General features: G+C 56.8%; 1 protein-coding gene across 1 annotated transcript in view; it reads left to right on the forward strand.

Moving 5' to 3' along the window:
- Positions 1 to 329: 329 nt before the first annotated feature.
- PDE2A (phosphodiesterase 2A) overlaps positions 330 to 24889 on the forward strand; it is a 43582-nt gene continuing 19022 nt past the window's right edge. The window contains exons 1-2 of the mRNA XM_021532453.4: positions 330 to 677; positions 20787 to 20838. Of these exons, the coding sequence (XP_021388128.2) occupies positions 610 to 677; positions 20787 to 20838 (120 nt within the window). The 5' untranslated portion in view covers positions 330 to 609. The remainder of the gene's footprint in view (positions 678 to 20786; positions 20839 to 24889) is intronic.

Below are 24889 nucleotides of genomic sequence, written 5' to 3' on the forward strand. Positions count from 1 at the left end.
TGTGGGACCAGAGCTGCTCAGTTCCTCTGGGACAGGAACCTGTGGGACCAGCGCTGCTCAGTTCCTCTGGGACAGGAACCTGTGGGACCAGAGCTGCTCGGTACCGCTGGGACAGGACAGGCTGGAGCGGCGCTTTTTTGCTGCCGGTGCCACCGGGGCAGTGCCAGCACACGGTGACGGGGCTTGCGGTGCCAGCAGTGCCGGGGGTGCAGGGCGGGCCGGCTGCTCCCGCGGGGCGAGCGGGGAGGGCAGGACCCGCGGGCGATCCCCAGACAAAGGCAGCCGCTCCCCGGCGCGGCGCGGCGCACGGGCGCGGCCGGGCGCGGCCCGGGGCGGCGGCGGCGGCGGCAGGTGCGGCTCCTCCGGTCCCCCCGGTCCCTCCGGTCCCCCCGGGCCCTCCGCCGAGCCGCTCGGCCCCCGCCCAGCCCCGCGGAGCCGCAGCAGCGCCGTCAATCAGCGGCGCCCCCGCTCCGTCCTCCCCTCCCGCCCGCTCGTCGCGCCGCATCGGGCTCGGTGACAGCGGCGAGAGGCTCCGCTCCCAGCCAGCACCGAGCACCGGGCGCGGCGGCGGCGGCGGGGCTAGGAGGGCTGCCCGAAGCATGCGGAGCCATGGGCCAGGGCTGCGGACACTCCATCCTCTGCCGGAGCCAGCCGTACCAGGCGGCCGCGTCTGACATGTGAGTTCCCCTCTCGCCGGCACCGCGGATGGGGGACCGCGCCGAGAGGGAGGGATGCTCTGGGAGTAATGCTGGGCAAAGGAGCGAAGGAGACGTCAGGGACGCAGGGAAAAGTTCCTCCTGCCTGACAGCTGTCAGGGAGGGGGTGGCAAGGAAATTACAAGAGGCTGCGACCCCTCCCTGTTTCCCACTTGCCACCTATGTTAGCCCTGGGGCAGGTCATCGCTGTTTTTTCTGTGCCAGAGGGTTGGTGTGAACCGAATCTCCCCGTTTCCCCATCACCCTCATCCCATAATGTTTTCCTGCAAGGGTAGAAGGCTCCTGGCCCAGTGGTGGGCCGCAGGGGGGTCCGGGTGACTTTGTGAAATTCAGGTCAGGCTTCTGAATTGTGGTTTTGGCAGCTTCACGCAGGGCTAGAGGAGCCGGCCCCTGCACGCCCACCCGCTCACCAAACAGATTTGGGGGTCCCAGTGTCACAGTGCCTGTCTGTATATGGTCAGGTGGGAATGGGGCTACAGGGGTCCTGGTGGTCTCGTGCTGCAGCAGGCACAACGGGCTGTGCATGAGAGCGTGGGTGACCTTGCTGAGGGATGACAGTGCTCCCTGGAAGCAGGGAAGGGTGATGCTCTGAAAAGCCCACGTGGGAAGAGGAGCTGAGCTGGCTAACGGGAAGCTTGCAGTGTCTCAATTCCCATTGCCCACGGGCTTGGCTGGACTGGCACAGACCCCGTCCCTGTGCACACGCATGTGCAGCGCTCACGGCTCCACAGCTGCTCGGGAGCAGGCTGTGCACGGACAATTCACAGCATGTGGGTGCTCTGCCTCCTGGCTGCCTGAGATCTGGGGTGCTCCCAATGCTTTCTCCCCCTGCTCCAGTGGGAGCAGATCCCACATTTCGAAAAACCCTCTGGGAGGGGGAGCTGAACCACAGGAAAGAGGTACAGGTCTAGGGCACAAAGGAGGAAAGCTTCTCAGCGCTTGGATTCCTTTGTCAGAGAGTGCCAGCTGCACATGCTCAGGCTCTGGCCCAACTGCCTGGCTCAGCTGCTCACACCAGGACCACCAGAACCAGGAGGCACGTTGCTGCACTGGAATGTGCCCAGGAGCAGCCTCGGGTCTCCTGGAGCAGGTGCTTTGGGTGATGACAGGACTATCGGGGTGCAGGGAAGCTTCCATCCCTCCTGCCCCAGCGCGGCACATTTCCCTCACCAGCTTTTCACACCTTCAGGAGTTGACCTTTGGGTGAGAACCTTGTCCCTCTCCATAGAAAATACCCTCCAGCATCTCTCTTGTCTACATGCAGTGTGTGCCTTGGATCTGTTTTCACAAGGCCCCAGTAGGTGCTGATCCTCCTACGCTTCCGTGGGTGCTGGGTCTGTCTCTGCAGGCAGCATCCTTCCCTCAGCTCTCCTGGCTCACTCCCTGCTTCTGTGTGTGCTTTGTTCCCTGCAGAGATCCTCTCTGGTGCTGCCTGAACATGTGCACATGTTCTTTTCTTTAAGCAAAACACACAAAGGTCTTGAAATACCATGCGATCCCCATGTTCCCTCCTGCCTCTGCTGCTGTTTAAAGGCTTTTAGAAAATGTAAATGACAGAAAAGCTTGGTGTAGCTGGGTTGGCTGTGCCCAGGTAGGAATTGGCAGGCGAGGTAGGAATGATGAGTCCAGCTGCTATACCCTTTTGCCCAGGATATGTCCTTCACAGATATTTGTCCCTGTTCCTGTAAGGGGTGTATAGAGGTGGAAAAGCTTCTCAAGAGTTGTCAGAGGACAATTCCCTTGCCCTGCAGTGCTCCCTGGAGGGGTTGCAGTGGTGAGCTTAGTGGTGTGGGGAGGGATGTTCTCTGCTCCCTGCCTCCCCTCCAGCCCTGTTTGATGCTGCCTGGCAATGCTGCATGAGGCTGGGATCCAGCGGTGGCCCAGCTCTCCCATGTGCATGGTGTGTTTTTTTTTTGCACAGGGATGCAGGTGCAGCATTTTCCAGGTCACGTTTTAACCCATTTCCTCCTTTTCTCCCGCTGGGAAGTGTGCTCTCGGGTGGGTGGACGCTGACCTGGTTAGAGGTGGGTGGGGTGTCAGGGTGCCTGGAGCTGCTGCTGTCACAGCATCTGACAGCAGCCAGGGCTGGGGAAGAAGCAACCGAGCTCTGCGGATGGAAAACACAGAGGAGGAGATGCAGCTCTGAGCATCCCTGCGGGAAGGATCCAGCTCAGCGGAGGCTGGGAGGGGTCAGGGCTTCCTTCAGGGCACAACACTCCGGGATGCAGGGGGCATGAGCTGGGCTCAGCCACACTTTGGAAGCCTTGGAGCACCTGCAAAGCTGAGGGCAGGCTGTCAAACCCCTTGGAGAACCCTCCAGACCTTTCAGTCCCTGGGCTGCACGTGTGAAATGTCATGGAAAATACCACCCCCATCACTCCACTGTCCTGTCAGTTTGGCCCAGATGTCTCTGCTCCCCTGCCAGGCACTCACTTGTCAGGGAAAGGGGTTCAGTGGAATGAGGTTAACCTGGTCCTCCATTGTTGGGGTTCTTAGGTGATGTTCTCCAGGTTTTTCAAAACCTCAGGCTCTTCCTGCGCTTGTAACTGGGGCTCTTCAGGGTCACCCACCTGCCTGTGCACCTGGCCCTGGAGCCTGCAGGTGTTTGTCAGGGAAAATAGAGGGAAAACTCCTGGTTGCAAGCTTCCTGCATTCTGCATATGCCAGGAGCTTCCCAGCACCCTGCGCGTGTCCATGGGAGGTCTCCAGGGTGAGCACGGAATTTCCCACCCATCACCCCGGGGCATCTCCCTGAGCATCTTCAGCTTCAGATCAGCCAGCTGTTTGGAAGTGTTGGGAATTGGGCCAGATTCTGGCTCTGTTAGTGAGGACTCTCACCGAGTGTGCCCTGGCCATCATCTACAGCAGAGCCCTGCTCATCCCCTGTGAGCTGTGCTGCTCTGGGGGCTCTGGGAGGCTAAGCATCCATCTAGGGCTGAATGCAGGATTCCCTGGGGGCAACAGTGGATGCAGCAGCAATTTCGGGGAATCCCTCTTTCCTCCTGCTTCCCTCTGACCCTGCTCCTTGCTTTTACTTTTGCCTCATTCCCAGCTCCCACGTGGCTCAGCAGGAGCTGTGCTGGGCTGTGGACAGAAATACCAGCAGGGCTCGGAGCTGCCTGGGACTTTCTGCCTATCCAGATTTCTCCTGTCCTCCTTAATCGATGGGCTGTTTGGAGGGGGGAGTGAGTTGGACAGGGAGTGTTGGGAGATGCTTTGTTTGCTACCATGGCTCCATCTGCACAGCAGCAGCAGCAGCAGCAGTGGAGTCAGGCAGTGGAGAGGCTGCTGAGGAAACCTGGAGCTCAGTTTCCCCCAGCTGAGGTGTCAGGGTGGGTGGGGGGGGTCTCACCTGCCTTTCAGCAATGGGCAGTGACAGCAAGATTTGATGTTTGAGGGCTTGGAGCCTGAATTATGGGATTATTGGTTTGGGTTGGAAAGAACCTTAAAGCCCATCCAGTTCCTTGTCCCTGCCATGGCTAGGGACACCTTTCAGTACACCAGGTTGTTCCTCATCCAATCTGGCCTTGTAGGGAGATCTACAAATGTGTAGGAAGGTGTTTGGAAACACCCTGTAGGAATCTGTCCCCAGACCTTGTCATCCACACAAGATCCTCAGGGAATGGACCAGTATGGCAGCCCATGGGACTTGCTGGGTGTCAGCTCAGGAATGTCCCTGAGGCTGGTTATTTGGCAGCAGCAGCCCTTGGTCTGCTCCTGTCCCCAAATTCTGCTCCTGGACCCATATTCTGAGTTCTGCCTTCATCACTGGTGTGTGGAGTCAGAAGGGAGGAAGGACATGGGAGAATCTTGGGTGGGTTCAAGCCTTTGGGGCCTTTGTCAGTTTGTATTTCTGTGACAAATCAAATAGAACAAAGAGAAGGATTTGGAAGTGGGATGGGGTGCATTTCCCAGTGAAAATATTAAACCCTGACATTTTTGGCTATGACTGGGGCTGGCTTAGGACTTAGCCTGTGCATTGCAGCCATCGAGGACAGCCTTGCCATGTGTTTCAGCAGCCCCAGAGCCCTTTGCTCTCCACCCAAAGAGAGAAAAGCAGACAGCAGTGCTGCCAGTGCAGCTCTGGGACAAAGTGATGACTTAGCCAGAATCCTCCTCTGGCTCCCAGTTGCTTCCCAGCCCCTTCTCAGTCTGTTAATAACGTGCACGTTTCAGCTGGGTGACTCAGAAGGCAGTGAGAAGATATTTATAAGGAGCATTTGAAAGGCAGAAGACTGGTGGAGGGTTTTCTTCCCCCTTTTCTTCTCTTGAGCTGGTGCTAGCTGAAAGTGCCTGTGCTTGGCTTGGCTGTGGAGTGAGGTCTGGAGGGTGACCTGTCCATGTCCCCTGAAGTTCAGTGTCTTCTTGCTATGGCGTGAAGATGCTGATGCTCCAATGAAAACCTCCATGCAAACCCCTTGTTGTTGACAGGCACACTTAATTTCACCCCACTGCAGCAGAGCCCTAATGCCTGCGAGGGCAAAAGCTGGCAGGGCAGTCAGGATTTGGGAATACAGGGATTTGCAGCCTCTAAAGTGTTGGCAGAGATCAGCCTGGTGAGGATATTGCTGCTTGGTGGTGATGCTCTGGGATGTCTGTGCAGCTTCTTGCTAGTTTGGGGTTTATCCTCACACCAGAGCTGCCCTGTGTACTTACTCCTGCAGCAAGGATGTGTCCACAGCCCTGTCCTCAAGCCAATACTTAGCATGAGCCTGGCTGGAAGGACACAAGCTGTGGGTGTTGCTGTGTTTTCCCTTGCTCTCCCCAAAACTGGGGCTTTCCCCATGTTCTCTACTGGTGTGATCACAGACAGGTGGATGGCAGCATCCTTCCTGCATGGAAAAAGCAGGTGGAAGCCATGAAAGCTTTAAGTAAGAAATTGGGGTCCAGGAAGGTGGTGCTAGTGATGGGGAACAGTGCCAGAGTCCCTGACCTCCTGACTCAAGCAGGGTGATGGCAATTTTCAAGAATTTGATTGTCAGCTGCTCAAGCCAGGAACTCCTGCAATGGGATGGAATTCCTGCAGTGGGATGGAACTTCTGCAATGGGATGGAATTCCTGCAGTGGGATGGAACTCCTGCAATGGGATGGAACTCCTGCAGTGGGATGGAACTCCTGCAGTGGGATGGAACTCCTGCAATGGGATGGAATTCCTGCAGTGGGATGGAACTCCTGCAATGGGATGGAACTCCTGCAGTGGGATGGAACTCCTGCAATGGGATGGAATTCCTGCAGTGGGATGGAACTCCTGCAATGGGATGGAACTCCTGCAGTGAGATGGAACTCCTGCAATGGGATGGAATTCCTGCAATGGGATGGAATTCCTGCAATGGGATGGAATTCCTGCAATGGGATGGAACTCCTGCAGTGGGATGGAACTCCTGCTCTCCTCCTGAGAGGAGGGTGTTGGATCTTGAGCATGGGCATCCTTGAGAGCTGCAAAATGTGGGGACCCTCTTGGTCCTTCTTCAGTGCCTCAGGAGTAGAGCTTGGCCTCCCTTTGGCTGCTGAGGGGCTGAAGCTGGGCCTGAGGTTAGGAGTAGGGTCAGAGCTAAGGTTAGGGGTAGATCTAAGATTAGGGTTAGAGTTAGTTATTAGTCAATGCTAAAGTTTGACTAAATTTAGGTCTGGATTTAGGGTTATGATCAAGTTTAGGGCTAGTGCTTGGATTAGGGATAGATTTAAGGTTAAGGCTAAAGCTAAGTTCAGCTTTAAGTTTAGATCTAGAGCTAAGATAAAAGATTTAGGGTCTGGTTAGATCTAAGAGTAGTGTTAGAGTTTGGATTAAGTTTAGGGCTGGTGTTTGGTCCATGGCTAAGTGTAAGGTTCAGGTTAGTATTAGGAGTAGTACTAGTTTTAGGTTCATGCTTAGGTTTAGATTTAAGCTTAGGTTTAGGGTTATCGCTAGCCTAGATTTAGGGTTAGGGTTAAAATTTTGCTTCAGGTTAGTTTACCATCTGTGTTAGAGCTAGATTGAAGGCTTGGTTCAGTGTTAGGGTTATAGTTAGGTTTAGATTTCGAGCTAGGCTGGGTCTAAGTTTAGGGTTACAACTATGCCTAGTTGTAGGTTTATTGTTAGTTCTACGACTAGGGTCACAGTTAGTGCTAGACTAGAATTAGTGTTAGGTCTGCCAGGACAAAGGCATGCAGTGCTCCATTCTCCCTCAGCAGAATATGCTCCATTTTCCCCATCAGCACAGTCCTGTGGCTTTCCCATCCCTGCTTTTCCCCCCTCAGCTGAGCCAAAGGCTCTCTGGGACCTGTAATGTGCTTTGATTTTGTCTTGAACCTGTCCTGGCCTCATTGGGGAGTGGGACAGATGCAGAGTCAGCAACATGCTGGATGAAAACCCAAAACTGGAATGTTTTGCTAAAGCTCAAGTGAGCAAAACCAGTGCTGGCTGTGGACAAAGCAGGTCTTGAGGCATGAGAGGTGTCCATCTGGAAATGCTGGCAAAGCTGCAGAGGGCCAAGCATTCCCCAAAATCAGCCCAAGGGCACTCAGGCCCTGAGGTGCTGTTTCCTCTGGTCAGACCCAGATGCAGCAGCAGAGCTGGGTGAGCTCTCGCTCCAGAGATGTCAGAGGAAACAAGCTGCTCCCGGTGGGAGCTGGGAATAATGAGCCCTGCAAGGCTTAGGAAGAGGTTGGGGGGTCCTGCTGTTGGGTCTGGCTGTCTCCAGGGAAATGATGCTCCTGGGAATGGCTGTGGGTGCCAGTCAGGCACCTCTCGCTGGCCCTGCACCTACCAGATCAACAGGACACAGCTGGAACTGCTTGGAGAAGGATTTGTGCTGTGTTGTGCCACACTGAGGACTAAGTGGAGGGGCCACCAGTGCCTCCACATGGTTTGGGAACCCAGAGTTCAGGGTTATGTCCTTGGGGCCCCCCATTTCCAGTTGTGACCATCTCCCTTACTTCAAGAAGATGAAGCAGCCTGTCCCACCGCGCTGCTCCTGTGGGCATGCAGGGATGGAAAGGGTGGGAAGAAGGTCTCGTTCCCCAGGAGGAGCACAGTGGGAGCTGGCTGCTGGCTGTGTGGGTGTGCTGTTGTGGTGAAGATGGAGTGCTCTGAGAAGGGGGGGGCTCGGTGCTGCTGGAGAAACCCCTCTCCCCCGCCGCGCGGGCAGGGACAGGGACAGGGACAGGGACAGCAGGTTCGTGGGCTGGTGAGAAGTGCAGAGTCAGGCACGCTGTGCACAGAGCCTGGAGGGAGCTCCACATGCCAGCCCAGAGCGCCGAGAGCTGTAGCATGGGCAGGGGGACCCCAGTTTTGTCCCCTGGTTGCCTCCCTCCTGCAACCCTCCATCTGCAGGCACAGCAGAGAACTGCTGTGGTCCAAGGAGGGACCATAGTGAAACTCTGGGAATCCTGTTCCCATCCTTACTGGTGCAGCTCAGTTGGATCCCAGCTCCTGAACCAGCCCTGTCATGGAGACTGTGACACAGGGAAGAGGACAAGGCTGGGGACTCTTTTCAGGTAGCACGTGGCTGCTGGCCATCCTCTGTCCAGGCACGCTGTGGCAGAGAAGATGGAGCCAGCAGTTTAACCACAGGGAAGCCATTAATTAATGGAAAGCATGTTGGAGGATTAAAAGCCTGACGTGCTCCGGCACTGGTCCCAGTACCGGAGTGGGATCTTGGCTGTGCCAGGGATCAGCCCAGAAGGGTGTGCCAGGGGAGATTTAGTTTGGATATTAGGGAAAATTCCTTCCCTAAAGGGGTGCAGCACAGGCTGCCCAGAACAATGGTGGAGTCTCCATCCCTCAAAGGATCTAAAAGTTCTGTGGATGTGGCATTTGGGGACATGGGTTAATGATGGGCTTGGCAGTGCTGGGGGAATGGTTGAACTTGATGGTCTCAGAGGGCTTTTCCAACCTCTGTAATTCTGTTTCCATATTCCATGTGGCATCTCCATGCCTGTCCCAGGGCTGAGCTGCATCTCTTTGCCAGTTCCATCTCTCCCTCAGTACCCACACCAGCCCCACCACTGGCAGTCCATACAGCCAATCCTCATCCCCAGTTGCCCCCTCTTCTCCTCGCAGGAAAAGCTGAGGCTTCAGAAGCTAAAAGCTCAACTCAGCTCTGGGAAATGGATTGAAAGTGTCAGACAGAGCCCCAATAAGCCCCCAAAGCATGAGTGGCTTTGAGCTATGTCATCTCTGGTCCCTCCACAGATGGTCCCCACTCCCTGCACTGACTCTGGCTCATGGGAATATTTGGATTTGAGAAGTCCTGGCCCAGTGAGTGGCTCCCACTTGTGCCGTGTTCACAGATGGAGGAGTCAGTCAGGAATCTGTGGTGTTGCCTGGGGGATGATCCCTGCTCCTGAGGAGATGTTGTTTGTGGAAAGCATGGGGCATGGAAAGCACAGGCAAGATCCTGGCTCCTGCTCTATTCACACTATTTTTAAGGGAAAACAATGCTGGAAAGGAAAAAAAAAAAAAATCAAAGGGTGGGCGATGAACACATGCTGAACCATCATCAACAGCAGTTTTCTTTCCCCCTCTAGTTATCAACTAAAAGGACTAATTGAAAGATGAGTTGGCAGCATCTGTAGGGTTGCATTTTTATCCAAAGATAATTCCCCAGGGATTCAGGGTAACTGTGTGCTTTCTCTCTCACCTTGCTATCCTGCCTGTTTTGGCTCCCTTGGGGTGCTGGTGGCTTTACTTGGAGGTCCTCATGGTGGTGGGATTTGCAAGGATGTCATGCAACAGGGGTGAACGTTTGCAGGGCTGCCACGCAGTAGGGACAGGGATTTGCAGCCTTGCAGGGCTACCAGGCTTTGCAGCCCTATAACTGAGACCAGCTGCATTCCTGTGGCTCCTGGCAGCCCCAGGGGTTTGCAGGGATGCTGTGGAGTGGGGATAGGGATTTGCAGGGATGCTGTACAACAGGAATGCTACACAACGGGGATTTGCAGGGTTGCCATGCAATGTGGACAGAGGATTTGTAGCCTTGCAGGGCTGCCAGGCTTCCCAGCCCCATCCCCGGGGCCAGGTACATTCCTGTGGCTCCTAGCAGCCCCGGGAGCTACTCTCCCAGCCTGGCAGTGGGGGCAGCTGCTTGCACAGGACCTGATGCTGCAGGGCAGAGCACCCAGAGCAGTGTGTTTGCCGAGTAAACAGGGCTCAGCCTTCTGCAGCCGGATCAGCAGCCTCCACACGTTTGCTCAGCAAATAAATCCCACCCAGCAAAGCTTTGGTGCCACCGGTCCCCATCCCCGCCGTGCTCCTGCCAGCTGCTCTGTCACTGCCCAGCGTGCTGCAGCACCTGGCTGTTGGGAAGGATGGATAAATATAATTATTCATAAATAATACAGCCAGGATGAGAACAGTCCTCCCTGCTGGCTGGACAATGCCCTTGCCTACAAGTAGGTCCAAGGGGTCAAGTGGACTGTTCCATCTCACCCCCCAAAATGTATGGGTCACCTGTAACCCTCCCCTAAAACACCAAGTAACCCCATTGGCCCAAGCCTTGTTCCAGCCCATCTTGAAGCCCCCTGATAAGGGGTCTCCAAGGGGCCAGATGCTGTCTTGGAACTTCCCTCCTCTTGGAACTTCCCCTCCTCTTGGAACTTTGTCTCTCTTGGATCTTCCCCCCTCTTAGAACTTCCCCCCTCTTAGAGCATCCTTTTGTCTCTCCCCTCCCCCATCCCCTCAAGCCTCGCTGGGTCTGGCAGCTCCAAGCAAGACCTTTCTCCATCCCCAATAAACCTGATCCCCCAAGAGCAGCCTTGAGAGATCTCTCATCTCCATTCACCCAAACCATCATGGAGCTCAGCGCTCCCTACACCTGGCCATGATTCTGCAGGTCTGGAATTGTGCAGGGCTCATGATGGCTTCAAATGAATCATGGAGGCTCAGCAGCCATCCCTGCCTTTATCACTCGTAGGTGCCAGGCTGTGCGTGCCCAGGTGTGTCCTGTGCTGGGTGAAACCCTTCGGCTCCAGTGAAGTGTTTTTGCTCTGGATTGAGCAATTGCAGGAATTTTCTGTCACTGCTGGAGGCTGGGGAAGATGGAAGCTGCATTGGCAGGTATCAGCCTGGGAGGCTGGCTGCTCTGGTGATGGAGGAAAGGTGTCTGGGTGTGTGGGGATCCTGGAGTGCCATGCCAGAGCACCGTGCCCTGCCTTTGCTGCTTCCCTTGCTCCAGGCTCTGCTGTGCCCCTCCTCTGCCCCAGACATGTTCCCTCTGGGGTTCTTACCCCCATAACACACTGCCCACAGCGAGGGCTCCACTGAGGTGGGGACAGACACCACCTCCCCCCTTCCCTTTGCCTGGAGATGGTGGGATGTGATCCCAGCCATCGCATGGGCTGCTTGGCTGTTGTTCCAGCTGTCATCTTTCCTTCCTCTGCTTCCCGTTTATTTCCCCCTCACAAATACACTTTTTAGCCCCTGCTGCCTGCAGAAATGGAAAAACTCCCTTTGGCCAGGCACTGTTGCCTACCTCAGGGAATAATTTTCTTCCTGTTCCCTCGTCCCTGAGGTGCTGGAGTGTGGGAATGCAGGGCTTCCCTCTGGCTGCCCTGGAAGGTCTGGGACCCTGGCAGGGGTCAGGAACCCCCCTGGACAGAGCCCCCAGAGACACTGGCTGTGATCTCTGGCCATGGAAAAGAGTTTTCAATCTTACAGGATGAATTACCAGCTCTGAGTGTTTGATATCAGTAATAATTAAGTGTGGCCTGGGTGCAAAAGTAAAATTTTAGGATTCTAGATTAGGGGTCCAAAGGGGACAAGATGGAGGATATTGGGTGTGCCTTGTCCTTTTTCTCCTTCTCCATGCCCTCCATGTTTCACTGTGGTGTTGGCATTTTTCTGTTGGTTCAGGCTGGGGACACACTGTCCAACGTAGGTGACAGATATTGGCACGTTATTGTAAATCCAGCCCAGGGAGTTTCTGGTATTTAATGTTTGTCACATCCCACTGAGGGCAGAGCCCCACACGCTGCCCTGCAGGACAGAGCTGGGCAGGGCAGCAGAACATGTGAGAGATAAACAGAATAAACAACCTGGAAACCAGCACAGACCAATTATGGCTTCTGCTTTGGCAGGGGGCTGACAGACAGAGACTTTCTACAATCTCAGAATCATCAATACCTCAGATTCTGACACTGGAGGCATATTCTTCTTTTTTCCTTCACTCCCAGAGCAGCAGAACTGTGGATTGGTCAGGATGTGACTGTGGGTACTGAGCATCCCATCTTGCTGCACCACCCCTGGTGGAGTGGGGCAGACCCTGGGGTCAGCACTGTCACCCCATGGGGACACTGCTGCTTTCCCTTCCACAGAGCTCTCTGGCCCTGGGGCCAAGCCACCCTCCAGCCTTCCAGCTCCTCTAAAGTCACCAGAATCACTTGTGCACTTATAGGCCACTAAGTGCTGTAATTACAGATATGCTTTAATTAACATAATTGCGTTTCTACACAAATAAAACATTTGGCACAGTTAATTCCAAGGCTGCAGCTCCAAACACAGGGCTCCCTGGCTCCCCTGCAGAGGTGGCAGGAGAGCTGGCAGAGAGTGGGGTTCTCACCTCCCTGCCAGAAGTTCACCCCAATCCGAACCAGGGCGTGAGCCAGAGCCCCCCTTCCCCACTAGAGTGCCCTGCCCTGCCTTGGTGGAGCCAAGTCTGTGCTGGCAGACACTTGGATTGCTGGGAGATGGCACTGGGCTTGCTGGAGCACTGCACTGGGCTCAGTGGAACAGAGCACGGGGATTTCTGGGGTGCAGCAAACCCAGGGGTTTGCTGGGACACAGGGCTGGACTTGCTGGGATGCAGGATTGCCAAGACATAGCACTGGCTGTGCTGGGCCATGGTGCTCAGGTTGCTGGGGTACCACACTGGGCTTGCTGGGATGCAGCCCTGGCTTTGCTGGGACACAGCTGAAACCCAGCTGTGCCCTTGCAGTTGTGCCAGGGGGTGTTCACCCTGGCTGGGCAATGGGCACAGTGGGTGAATCTGGCCCCTCCATCCCATCCCAGAACCTCCCACTGAGCTGCCCCCAGGGTGTTTTGCCCTCTCAGCACCCAGAGGCCTCCCACTCCCCAGTCCCTCTTTAGCAGACCCCAGAGCTCACCACGCTCTTAGGAGTCTTTGGATGAAGGCTGGAGCCAGAGGCAGCATGCCAGCCCTTTGCCAGGAAGATGCCAGGAAGAACTGGGAAAATGGCTGGTGCTTATGTGCTAAAATGCCCTTTTCATTTAAAAAAAAAAAAAAAAAAAAAAACAGAAGAAAAAGGGAAAAAACATATTCCATTTTTCTCCAGCTGAAAATGAAAGTGATTATGTAACAAGCAATAAATTACAGAAAGGAATGAGTCATTGGAGCAAATCCCAAGAAAGGCACAGTATTTTTAGCTCCAACACCCTGTGCTGTACTGTGTATTAACCCTTGCAGGACTTGGGCCCCCACTGCAAAATGCCCCTAGGGTGACCCCCCCAGAGGCATCATATTGTTCTCTGTGAGGATTTTGTCCCTGTGACATTCCCAAGGGAAGATGGAAATTATGTAAGTTGTGGGCCCCTCATCCCATGGTCCTCCTTTGTATGGGATGCTTATGGGTGGTCCAAGGAATACTGCTCACCCCAGATCCATGTCCCCATCCTGGGCTAAGCCCCTGCTTCTCTTCCCCTCTGCTCATTCCCACTGGGATAATTAATCCTGATCCCTTCCTGAGACCCTGGGCACCACTGTTGTTTCCTTGCCAAAGAGCCTGAAGAATTAATTAGGAAATAAAAGCGAGGAACAAATTAATTGGAAGAGAACTAGCGAGGGAGCAAGTGAGCAATACTGCTTTAATCCAGGTTAAATTGGGGAGTGATTGCTTTGCTAACAGAAGAGATGATGAGGGAGAATTGGAGCAGGCAGGTGCCAGGTGAGACAATGGCAACAAGCATCCAGATGCCCAAGGGATGCCCGTGGAAAGATGTACCGAGTGAGGAGGAAAATCCTGGAGGCACCAGTAGGAAGCTGGAAGAGGAATCTGGAAGAGAGGCTCAGAGCATCCTGGGGGTGAGAGCTCAGAGTGTCCCAGGATCACCACTCAGCCCATCCTCGGGGACCCAGAGCTTGGAGCACCCCTAGGAAGAGAGCTCAGAATATTCTTAGAATTGAGGCATGGAGCACCCCTGGGATCAGGGCTCAGAGCACACCTGGGATTTGGGCTTGGACACCCTTTGGAACAGGGTTTAGAGCATCCCTGGAATCAGGGCATGGAGCATCCCTTTCCTAAGTGACACAATCATTCATGTCTACTTCTGAGAATCCTGTGGAATCAGGTACCAGCGCAGGGACCCTATTCCTCGTGTTTCTTTGGGGTATCCAAGCTGGTGGGAACCAGGCCTGCTTCTCTGTCTCTGAACAGATCCCTGGGTGTTCATGGCAGCACCACACTCCATTGTCACCTGGCAGCAACCCCACCCCTAAATAAGGGGCCAAGGAGAGCGGCAGGGATGAGTGAGAGCTGGTGGCCAAGTCCTCGTGGCCTGCAGCTGGAGAAGGGTCAGCTTGGAGTGACACAGCCAGTGCCAATGGATGTCATCTCCTCATCTTTTATTTAATCTGGCAGTAAATTTCTGTACTCCATATGCTTGGGCTGGGCTGGGCTCTTCCTTATTGCTGCTGGGCCACCTGGAAGGGTGGCGTGGCACTGCATGTCCAGGGGCTGCTCTACCCCCAGTACATGCTGTTCTGCAGGCACCTGCTGTCCCTTCTCCTGCTGCATGCTCTCATTCTGGCACGTGCTTTCCCCAGAATCCATGTGTCCCTGCAGAGACATCCTGTCCCTCTAGGCAGCCCCTGTCCTTATGGACATGTGCTGTCCCTCTGCAAACATCCTTTCTGTCCTTTCAGGCACCTGCTCTCCCTCAAGACACACGCTGTCCCCAGGTGTGCTGTGTCCTTCCAGGCACAGGGTGTCCCCCAGATGTGTGCTGTGCCCATGGATGTCACCTGTACCTCTGGACATGTGCTGCTCCCATGAATGCAGCCTGTCCCTATGGATACATGCTGTCACCCTGGATACAGGTTGTCCCTCTGGACACACGCTGTGCTTCTGGGTTCAGGCTGTCACCCACGGACACATGCTGTCCTCTGGGATTCAGGCTGTTTCCATGGACACATTTGTCCCTGTGGATGCATGCTGTCCCCATGGATACACACTGTCCCTTTGGATACACGCTGTCCCTTTGGACACAGGCTGTCCCTTGGGACACAGGCTGTCCCCCTGGATGCACACTGTCCCCCTGGATGCATGCTTTCACCGTGGCATATGCTAATTCCCTGGGTGCAGGCTGTCCCTGTGGACATCCCCTCTCCCTCACCCCCCTGAGGGTACCCTGGGGGTGTGCTCTGTCCTTACCCATGCAGGATAATCTCATGGGACAGGCTGTGTGCAACTCAGGAGATGAAATCCCACTAGCCAGGTTGAAGATGCTGGTGGCCACCATGCCCAGAGCTTGTCCACGAGGAGTGTTTGAGCCAGCTGGGAAAGCAGCCAAATAATGGGGAGAGAGAGGTATGGAAACAGAGCCAAGAGCCATCCCAGCCCCACAGGGACCTGACCACCACGGTGGGGCCAGCAGGGCTCTGCCATCCCATTTGTCCCCCTAATTAGCCCTGTCATGTGTGGGGGCTACTGGTGGCCCCCCAGCCCCCGCCATGCTCTGAAACGTCTCCATGGAGACCCTCTAAGGGCTCCATCACTTACTCCTCACGGAAATAATGGAACCATTCCCTCCACGGAATCTGCTCAGCTGGGAGGAACCCACAAGGAGCATCAAGTCCAACTTCTGGCCCTGCGCAGCACCACCCACAAGAGTCACATCACATGCCCAAAAGTACTGTCTAAATTCTGCTTGAACTCTGTCAGGCTTGCTGCTGCTCTGGGGAGGCTATTCCAGTGTCCAGTCACCTTCTGGGTGAAGAATCTTTTGCTAATATCCAACCTAAACCTCCCCAGACACAACTTCAGACCATTCCCTCAGGAGTGTCATTGGTCACCAGAGAGCTGAGATCAGTGCCTGCCCCTGATTCCCCTCATGAGGAATTTGTAAATGTGATGAAGTCTCCCCTCGGTCTCCTCTTGTTCAGGCTGAACAGACCAAGTGACCTCAGCTCTTCCTCACATGGCTTCCCCTCAAGGCCCTTCCCCACCCTCACTGCCCTCCTTTAGACTCTCTCTAGTGGCTTTACTGTCTTTTTTCTTTTGTGATGCCCAAAACTGCCCCCAGCACTCGAGGTGAGGCTGCCCCGGTGCAGAGCAGGTTGGGACAATTCCCTCCTTTGCTCAGCTGGTGATGCTGGGCCTGATGCCCCCCAGGACATGGGTGTGACTCTTGTGACTCATGTTCAACTCACTGTTGTCGTGGAAAGGTCCCTTTCCCCAGCACTGCTTTCCAGCAAATCATTTCCCAGTCTGTACTGTTGGGAAGGATGGATAAATATAATTATTCATAAATAATACAGCCAGGATGAGAACAGTCCTCCCTGCTAGCTGGACAATGCCCTTGCCTACGGATGGGTCCAGGGGTCGAGTGGACTGTCCCATCTCACCCCCCAAAATGTATGGGTCACCCCATACCTGTAACCCTCCCCTAAAACATCAAGTGCCCATGACCCCATTGGCCTGAGCTTTGTTCCAGCCCATCTTGAAGCCCCCTGATAAGGGGCTCTGAGGGGCCAGACGCTCTCTTGGAACTTCCTCCCTCTTAGGACTTCCACCCTCTCCTAGAGCATCCTCTTGTCTCTCCCCTTTCCCATCTCTTCAAGCCTCGCCATGTGCTGTGTCTGGCAGCTCCAAGCAAGACCTTTCTCCATCCCTAATAAACCTGATATCCCAAGAGCAGCCTTTAGAGATCTCTCGTCTCCATTCACCTAAACCGTCCAGGAGCACAGTGATCGTGACACTGTACATCAGGGCTGCCCCATCCCAGGTGCAGAATCCTTGCTGAACTTCACACACGTGGCGATTGTCCAACTCTTCAATTTGCCAGCAGCCCCTCCCAGCTTTTTATTGTCTGTGAACTTGCTTAGTCCGAACTTCCAGTCCTGTGGCCAAGTAATTTATAAAGATGTTGAATGTAGGGAGCACTGGGCTCCAGGACAGTTTAGGTGAGTGGAGATGAGAGATCTCTCAAGGCTGCTCTTGGGATATCAGGTTTATTAGGGATGGAGAAAGGTCTTGCTTGGAGCTGCCAGATGCAGCATGTGGAGAGGCTTGAGGGGATGGGGGAGGAGAGAGACAAGAGGATGCTCTAGGAGAGGGTGGAGGTCCTAAGAGGGGGAAGATCCAAGAGAGGGGAAGTTCCAAGAGAGTATCCGTCCCCTCAGAGACCCCTTATTAGGGGGCTTCAAGGTGGGCTGGAACAAGGCTTGGGCCAATGGGATTACAGACACTTGATGTTTCAGGGGAGGGTTACAGGTGACCCATATATTTTGGGGGTTGAGATGGAACAGCCCATTTGACTTTTGGACTTATCTGTAGGTAAGGGTATTGTCCAGCTAGTAGGGAGGATTGTTTTCATCCTGGCTGTATTATTATGTATAATTATATTTATCCATCCTTCCCAACAGTTGAAGAGCACAGGACTTCCTCATCCTTTTGTTATCCTTCTTTGAATCCAATGATAGTCCATGGGATTTATCCATGGGGTATCCATGGGCAAAGCACAGAGCAGTAAATGAGATATTGATTGGGTGCCACTGTGGGGATTAGTGAAGAGTGGAAGAGCAGATGGATTGATTTCTGATGGGCTTTAGAGCTGTCAGCATACCTTGGATTAGCAGCTCCAGAGAAATAACACCCCAATCCATTCACGGATCCAGCAGGACCATTAGTGGCCACGTCCCCCAGGCTGAGCTGAGTCTCTGTCATCCCTGTTCTCTGGGCAGGACTCCAGCCCCGTGTGCCACCTGCACTGGCCACTGGTCCATCCTTTCCTGCAGGACAGGGACACTCCAGAAGGCATCACAGCCTCCCCAGAGCCAGCATCTGGCCCTGGTTCCACACCAGTGCCAGAGTTTAAGGGAGCACTGCTGATCCTGCATCACTCACAGCAGTCCTGGCCCAGCTGGGAACAGCCAGCCATGCTGCCCTCCTGCCCTGCTCTCCTCCCATCCCAGTGCTCCCAGTGTATCCAGTATGCCCACAGATGCTGCTCTGAGGGCAGGTTGCTGCAGTTGCCAGGGATGGAGAGAAATGGGATTTCAGGGTTCACAGGGTGTGAAGGTTCATCTTGGTGCCTTAACCCCCCTGCCAAATCTTCAGCTTTGGGAGTTTGATACCATTTGCTGCCAGCACCTCCCAGGGAAAAGCTGGAGTGGGGTTTATTTCAGTGTCTTGGTGTGGAATATTCCATTAACATGGAATAAAGGTTAATATTTACTTGCCTGCATGAACTTTATTCCCATTGATGCCATCAGAAACCTTCCAGATGGGATGCGGCGTGGTTGCTCCCCAAGTCCCCAGGAAGAGACAGGAGGCACAGTACTTGATTGATCCACTCCAGCTTGGGAACGAGGGAAATCTACAGGATGGATGGGAATATGGGAAGCCCAGCTGCTGCCTCTCCTCAGCACCTACACTTATTTCCCAGCAGCTCCAGGGCTGAGTTCTGAGGCTGTGTGCATCCATCTGAGTACTGTGATGTTCCCATGCAAGGAATGCCATCCTTGGGGCACACAGAAAGGCCAGGAATCAATAATTACCCCGGGACTGACTGGGAAATGAGCAATGATGCATGGATGCAATGGTGGTACTTCAGCACCAGTCCCTGCACCCTTGCATCCTTGCACCCGTCTCCCATTCCCCTGTCCCCAGGTGCTCCTGTGTCCCTACACTGCCAGTCCCTGTGCCCCGTTTCCTTGTGCCCCTGTCCCTGTGTCTCACTCTCTGTCCCCAGGCCTCTGTGCCTACACCCCTGTGCCCCCAGCCCCTCCCCTGCCATGTCCCTGTAGCTCCTGTGTCCCTGCACCCCTGTCCTACCCCCTGTCCCTGGGCACCTCTGGGCGAGCACAAGGGACAGCTCCGTGCTGTGTCCCTGTGCCCAGCAATGCCTCTGTGTTCCCTGGGCAGCTGTGCTGGCTGTGAGCTGCTCCGTGGGCAGCTCTGGTGACAGGGTTGTGCCAGGACATGGATCCTGCCAGCACCCAGCTCCTTGGGGCTTTCCCCATTGCTGGCCCCACCTGCTATTCCCACCTACTTTATTCACGGATCCCTGGACCCGCATCCGTGCCAGCAGGACCTGGCCGGGCTGGGGTGACACTTGGTACCTGCAGCAGGGTGAACCCATAGCAGGAGATTCCACACCCTGATTTTGGGGATCTGGCGGCTCTGGTGCTGTCCCGTCAGAAAGATGGGCACTGTCAGGCGCTGCTCTGGGGGGGCTGCGTCGGCTTGAGGGGTTCATGATCCTGTGCCACCCCCGCCGCCCTGTGCCGCCCCCAGGGCAGGACCACCGGAGGCCGGGGTGGCTGGGGCAGAATGTCCGGGACCGGCCGGGAGCTCCTGGTGGCCCTGGCCACTAGATGTCCCCGCGGCTCCACGGGCCACCCTGACCCTCCTCCGGCCTCCCCGGCCCGGCATCCTGCGGGTCGGGGTGCCGGGAGCGAGGTGGAGGGCGTAGCATGCGGAGTGTCCCTAAATCCTACCATGCTTGGCCCCCGCCTCGAGGTGGCATTTCCTTATCACCGCCTGTCCTAAGGAGGGTTGAGAGACGATGAGAGAAGGTTCGAGTCCTTTACGAGCCCCCAGCCAAACCTCAGAGCACCCTGTCCCTGAGGAGCGCCCTGGGGACATGGACAGAGAGGTGCGCGGACACGGGAGTGCCTGGACAGGGAGCGGGACACAGGGATGCAGAGACACAGGGACATGGAGAGGCGAGGGTATAGGGGTGCAGGGACACGGGAGGGAGTCCCGGAATACGGAGGAAGATCAGGCCATCCTCCCCCAGACCAGAACTTCTTATTCTGCCCGGAGGAGGAGAGATGGAGATTGTCGCACTGCCGGTGTCCCTCTCACCGTGTGGCGTGTGGCCATCGTGTGACGGACGATTTGAGCACGTTGACCCTCCATTCAGATTCCTAGGGGCCATTGGGATAGGGACAGCATCCCGAAATCCTGGTACTTATGTCGGGGCGGAGGAGGGGAGGAGGTGGCACTCCTCACTGAAGGTTAATATAGGAGGGTAGGGGCCAACAGACCCTATAAGGTGTCCCCAAGATGAGGGTTCCCCCCTATCCAAGAGCGGGTTGCTGGGTAGGACCCCCTTCAGTATCCTCTAGGATGGGGGGCAGGGAAGACTTTCTCTACTGAGCCCTGCATCAGAGTTACCTTAGGGCAAGGGATGGGATGAGATTTCGGCCCCTCCATCAGGGAGGATGAGGGGAAGACCGCCCCAACCCAAACGTGAGGCGCAGCCTTTTAGGGGGGAGGGGTCGTTTTACTGGGAGGTGAAACATGCCCCAGAAGGGAGAAGGGGAAGGGGGAAACTCCTGGCCCGATCCCCGAGAGGGGAGGGTTTAACACGGAGGGAGATTGTCGCCCTCCCAAATACCAGACCCGTGACGGCACACCCGGCACCTGCCCCACAAGGAGAGACTGCCAGCCCCGCTCTCCAGAGCGGAGCTCCCCAAATTGGGGAGCGACGCCCTGATCCTCTCCCCACATGGGCACCCCCGCCCCACCCCGGTTTCCCCTTCAGCACCCCACACTGGGACTCCTATTCCTGACCCCCTCCCAGTACTGGGGAGTGACATCCCGACCCATTCCCACATCGGGACCACCCGCCCCACGCCGGGGACCCCCATCCCACGCTGGACAGTGATGTCCGATCCCCCCGGCACCCCTCACCCCCCGCCCATCCTCGCTCCTTAGAGCCCCGCGGGGCCGCTGCCCCGCAGAGCAGGTGCGGGGCGTGTCGCGATCGGACGTGTCGTGACGGGGCGTGTCGCGGCGGGGGCGTGCCCGCATCCCGCGGGCGGTGCGGGGCTGCGCGGGACCGGGATGGTGCCGGGATGGTGCCGGGATGGTGCCGCGGCTCCTCATCGCGCTCCTTCGCTTTTTCAGCCGCGGGTTCCTGCGGGCGGGGGACGCCGCTCCCGGCCCTGAGGCGCTACAGGTAGGGACGTCGGGACCTCCGCCCCGAGGGGTCCCCCGCACCTCCCTCCTACTCGGGACCCTCCTCTTCTCAACCGGGATTTCCATCCCCAGCCGCATCCCCTCCCATTCGGGACCCCAATCCCAGCTATCACCCATCTCACCTGGGACCCTCAACCCACCTCCCCCCGTCCCACCCGGGAACTCAGATTCGCCTCCGCTCCCACCCGGGACCCCGACCCACGTCCCCTGACACCTGGGACACTCGATTCACCTGCCCTGTTACTGGGGACCCCCACCCCCAAGCACCTCTTCTTCCACCCGGGACCCTCAGCCCTCCTCCCCTCCCAAACCACGACACGCGACTCGCCTCCTCTCCCCCCGGGACCCCCATTCCCACGACCTCCCCTCCCGCTCGGTCCCGGGGGTGGGTGGGGGTCCCCGTGTTTATGCTGTGGGGCGGGGTTGGGAGTCGGGGCTCCCGTTTCGCCGTGCTCGGACTCCTCATCCCTTCCCGCACCAAGGGCGGAGGGGGTTCTCCCGAGCACCTTTGCACCCGCTTCTCTCCCCCTTTTCGGTGGGGGGCTCTGAACGCCAACGGGGAGAGCTTGACAGGGAAACTGAGGCACAACGGGGGCTCCCGAGGCGGAGGGCGACGGTGCCGTTTTGTGTCGTCGTCCCCGTCCCGCCCCCCACACCCCCCACCCCCGGCCGCACCCCGAGGATCGAGCACACGCTGGGCTTCCCGCAGGGAGGAGCAGGGGGCTGGGGGGTGCGGATCCCGGCGGGATCCCGGGAGGAAATGGGCTGGACTGGCAGGGAGGGGGGGCCGGCCCGGTCCCGAGGGGACCCTCACGCCCTCCGGCAGCCGTGCCAGGAGTCGGGCCGCGCCATGGGGACTCTCCAGGACACTGTGAGCGACCCTGGGGAAAGGGATACCCTGGGGGTCCCGGGGGATCTGTGGCCTCGGGCTGGGGGTCCATTCTGTCCTGGGGCGTTTGGGGTGCGATGTGCTTGGGAATGTCTGGGGGTTTCGGTTTTTCTGGGGGGTTGGAGTCCCCCCTTCCCTGTGTCCCCTCGCCCCTCTGGCAGTGGGAGCCTCAAGAGCTCGGCTGCGTATTCCATCCTGCCGCCAGACCTCGGGGTGGGTGTGCTGGGAAGGACGGAGCCCCTTCAGCACCCTCAGCAGGACTCAGCTCTGAGCCCCCCACCCTCCTTACACCAGCTGCACATTTTGGAGAGATGGAGGCTGCATCCCAGTATGTGGGTGGGAAAACACTTGGTCCTTCCCGCTCCTGCACCTTCGAGCGCACCCAAATTTGGGGAGGGGGTGACTTGAGGGGGGTTCTTCCCCTCTTGCAACTGCCTGTTCGCCTGGATGGATCCCTGACCTGCGTGCCGATGGTTTTGGGTGTAAGAACCGCGGCCTTGGTCCCGCTGCGGGTACAGCTGCTTGGGGGGTTCCAGGGGGCTGTGGGTTCAAGACAGGAGCGAGGACCTGGAGATTCAAGCTGGGAAACGAAGGGAAGGAAACGCTCTCTGGGAAATTGCCGAAAGCTGCTGACGGAGAGAAAGAAGCTGAGCAGGGCCAGTGTGCCCCGGGCGGGGGGGAAATGAGCCCACCCTCCCCCTCCGGATGGGAAGGTGGCGGCTTGAGGACATCGGAGCTGTCGCTCTGCACGGGGGTGGGATGCGACACTCCTCACCGCCCAGTGCAGTGCTATGGGGGTCCCTGTGATCCCTGTCGGTCCCAGCCCTCCAGAACCCTTCTGGCCCCGACCTAGGAGGGCGCTGACTGCAGGGCAGGCTCTGAATCCGGGACACAGCCCCCCAAGGGGATCTGGGGTGGGGGGAAGGGGGGGAAGGGAGCCACAGCTCCCAGCCTGGGGGGGCCAAAACACACCCATACCCATATGGGGGGGAGTGGGCAGACTGGTTTTCTCCCAGACCACCAGTGCTGGAGTGGCAGCGATGAGGAGGAGTGGATCACATTGTGGGGCCAAGATGCAGCCCCAGCCATTCCTGGCTGTGGCAATGGGATGTGACTCAGGATGTATGAGGAGTGAGTGGTAGGGATGGATCCTGCCCTTTCTTCAGCACATCCCAGCGCAGGGTAGATGAGGAACAGCTCATCCCCCACAAAATACCACAGGACTCCTGTCCCCATTGGTGTTCTGGGCACTGACTGCATCTGGAACTCCCATCCCTGAGCCTAGGGGGGCATATATGGGGCATACAGGGCTTGTGGCATTATTACCCTGCAACACCCTGCAGTGGGGTGAAGCTGAGAACGTCTGTTCCTCCTCTCCCTCCCTGCCATGAGCTCCAATGCAATTACCTGCAGAGTGGATCATGAATCAAGCAGTAATTGATACGTGTTCACAGCCTGGAGAAGCAGGAGGGGCTTGGGGAGGCGCCCACTGTCCCCAGGGATTGGGAGGGGGCTCTGGGGGACGATACTCAGGCACCTTTACTGACCTGCCAGGGATTGGGGGGGCTTCAGCCAGCATCGTGGGGCTCCTCCTGCCTCAGTTTCCCCTTGTGTGGGCCCAGCCACGTTCAGTGGGCTGAGGACCTGTTGAGGGCAGTGAGGGGACAGGCGTATGCGGGCGTTTGTCCTTGCGCTTCCTCTGGCAGACACAAACACATCAGCAGGGCAATAAAGGGGAGGAAAGGGCCGTGGCGGCTTCTTTCCATTACATGCAGCAGGGCTGGCTTCCTCCCACACTCAGAGGGCCGGGAGGTAGAGCTGGATCCCCAAACTGGGATCGGTGGGTGCACCCCAGAGTTTCCCAGCCAGGCGGTCCCCACAGGCCAGGGGTCGAGGAGTCACTGCTTGCAGGAGTGGAATCAGCCTGTGCTGGCACTGCAGTGGCCTGGTGCTGGTTTTTGAGGGGCAGTGGGGTTTGGGATATACGTTCCAGTGCTCTCATGCCTCATGACATCACCTGGGAAGGGAGGTCTGAAGTGGGAGTACCCTGCTGGACCCCAGGCAGTGGAGCTGGGATGGGGATGTTCCTGCTGCACCCCAAGCAGAATGAGTTGGAGGGGATTAGTCCTGCTGCACACAGAGGGAATTAGTCCTGCTGCACCCTGGGCAGTGAGACGCTGGGACAGGATCCTCCCGTTGCAGGATGACATGGTGGCATCTTCCCCCTGAACGGGATAGGCCCCGTGGGTGACCTTGGCTTTTTGGAGTCAAGCTGTGACATTTAGCAGGGAGGTGGTGGGCTGGGATCCCCTGCAAGCCTGGGTCTGGAGGGTGGTCCTCTGGGAGCTGAGTCCAAGGATTTGGGTATCCTGTTGCATACCCACCCTAGCCACTCCGTGGATGTGGGGGAGAGGATGGTGGGGACCTGCCTGAGGGAGCCATGGGGTGGAAAATGCCAGGGAATAGAGCTAGCTCTCGAGTCTCCCTCCTCTTGGTGCAGGAGAGATCACTGCTTCTGGCCTGCCTCTGGCAGATGCAGGGAGTCTGGCACCTTTGGATGCTCTGGCCACAACTTTGGAACCCCCACCCTAGATAAGGGGAGGCTGGAGGCCAGACCCCTGTCTGCGTGCTGACCCATTAAACACCAGCACTGTGATTCTTTCTGCCCTGTAATGGGCTTTGGTCTTCTCCTGGCCATGCCTCAATTTCACCATCTGAGTAGTGAGACCCTCCCCCCTACCCCCAATTCCTAGACCCCTTCACGGCAATTAAGAGCTGCATCCCACCATCAAACCCTCTCAGGCATGGAAAATAAGAGCAGTCCCTGTACAGACAGAGTGGAATCCCCTGGTGGGGGCAGCTCTGGCAGCCCCCAGCCCCCCACACCCTGCTCCGGAGCACTGCCCAAATCAAATTCCTCCCCAGCTGCAGATGGCCAGGAATTCAATTTTCCCAGATCCCATCAGAGACTGATAAATGAGGTCCCTAATCACTGTGCAGATCCCATTAGCGCCAGCCATACCAGGAGGGGATGCACGGATGGATGTGGGAACGCTGCATCTCCTTTCCCATCCCACTGATTCCTATCCCCCCAGGGGACTTAGATGTCCCCCAAGCCCTCTCTGGCTTCATCCCCAGAGCT

This window comes from Lonchura striata, chromosome 1 (assembly GCF_050655825.1).
Source record: "Lonchura striata isolate lonStrDom1 chromosome 1, ASM5065582v1, whole genome shotgun sequence".
Lineage (NCBI taxonomy): Eukaryota > Metazoa > Chordata > Aves > Passeriformes > Estrildidae > Lonchura > Lonchura striata.